This window comes from Dendroctonus ponderosae, unplaced genomic scaffold (genome assembly GCF_020466585.1).
Source record: "Dendroctonus ponderosae isolate FM_Combo_2020 unplaced genomic scaffold, Dpon_F_20191213v2 Dpon_F_20191213_7, whole genome shotgun sequence".
NCBI lineage: Eukaryota > Metazoa > Arthropoda > Insecta > Coleoptera > Curculionidae > Dendroctonus > Dendroctonus ponderosae.
The window spans coordinates 2,543,747-2,545,240 of record NW_026018916.1 but is presented as its reverse complement, the minus strand read 5'-3'; the positions used below and the strand labels follow the sequence as shown (position 1 = coordinate 2,545,240).

The window sequence follows — 1,494 nt, the reverse complement described above, 5'->3', positions numbered from 1 at the left end:
AAGCACGAGTGGCTTGCATCTTCAGAAGTGGTTTGCTTGAACGCTTACACTGTTCTCATCAGAACCCACGTTCAGTTCTGCGGAAGAACTGCACGGGTTCTGATGAGAACAGTGTAAGCGTTCAAGCAAACCACTTCTGAAGATGCAAGCCACTCGTGCTTGCGAAACGTCAGGAAGAAATTCCAATTTACGCCGGCCAAAAAAACCGAAAAACCCATTAGTTTCGAGTCTATCTCCTTTGCTAAACCAACTGAATTTGGCAAACCATCATCAGTTTCCTTGCCAAAGACCAAAATCCACGTGTGGGCGCGTCCAGACTTTATGGAAGCCCTGGTAAACGTTTCCCGAAAAGTGGCAACCACATTCGATTATCTGGAGAAATTTTGGGGAGTCTTCTCTCCCCTAAACGAGCTGAACATCTTCGCGCTGCCAAACTTCAATGCCACCAAACCTGGGGACAGCTGGGGAGTCCTAATGTTCAAGTAAGCAATCGCTAACGCACTCGAACAGTAAATACTCCTAAGGTTCCTCAGGGAAAGCGAATTGAGCAGCAAAGGCTCCTGGCATTTGACGCAAGAATTGGTGTATCAATGGTTGGGCGCTTTGGCAACTCCAGTTTGGTGGAACCAGGCCCACATTAATCACGCCTTGGTGCGTTACATCACTGCCTACACCACCATCCAGGTAAAACAAGCACGATCCACCCATTGGCCTCAAGCAGCGTTCTTCGCACTTGCGATTGGTTCCAGATTGGCGAAAATGAAACGTTCAGCAACTGGCCAACGACAATGCTCTACTCCATCTACTACGAGTTCAGCAAACGACACCCACATGGCAAGAACACAGCGATTAAACAGGACTCATCGTCCGCGAAGACTGAGCTGGTGTTTCGGATGTTGAACTACACCCTTGGAGAGACCACCTTCAGGCATGGAATGCAACGACTCATAGCAGACAGGTAAAGAAAATGAGCCCCATTTAGCTCCCTGCAAACATTCGGATTGCTGCTGGCAGGCAGTTTAAGACGTTCGATGGCGACGACATCTGGACCTCGTTGACCGAACAGGCCCACTTCGATAAAACGCTGCCAGAAGCAGTGACGGTCAACGAAATCGCTGGATCCTGGATAAACAAGGACCGACTCCCTGTAGTGACTGTCACCAGAAACTATAAGAACAATTCGGCCCGCCTGCATCAGGTAACCCCATGCGCGCTTCGAGCACACTGTTAAAAAAATCTGGTTGACTTTTCAGGTTTTTAGTCCATGTCGAGATCTGGTTTGGTCCTACGGGACTGTTTTTGTACCAGTGTCCAGTTTGTTTCCAATGTGGATTGTTTCTCCTCGTTTTTCTTTCAATTTAAAAAACAGCCTTACAGGACAAAAGCTGACGTTTGAATTGATTTTGACTAACCATTTGGGATCGGCACATTTTTTATCGCCTCCTTGTGTGGTTTTTGCAAATACAGGATTGTACTCAATTCTGCCAGTTTTTT

At 47.3% G+C, this 1,494-nt stretch overlaps 1 protein-coding gene across 1 annotated transcript in view; it reads left to right on the top strand.

Moving 5' to 3' along the window:
• LOC109539213 (aminopeptidase N) overlaps positions 1-1,494 on the top strand; it is a gene marked incomplete in the record, with an annotated part of 11,100 nt that overhangs the window by 4,689 nt on the left and 4,917 nt on the right. The window contains 4 exon segments of the mRNA XM_048668316.1: positions 275-482; positions 534-684; positions 750-958; positions 1,015-1,198. Coding sequence (XP_048524273.1) covers positions 275-482; positions 534-684; positions 750-958; positions 1,015-1,198 — 752 coding nt within the window.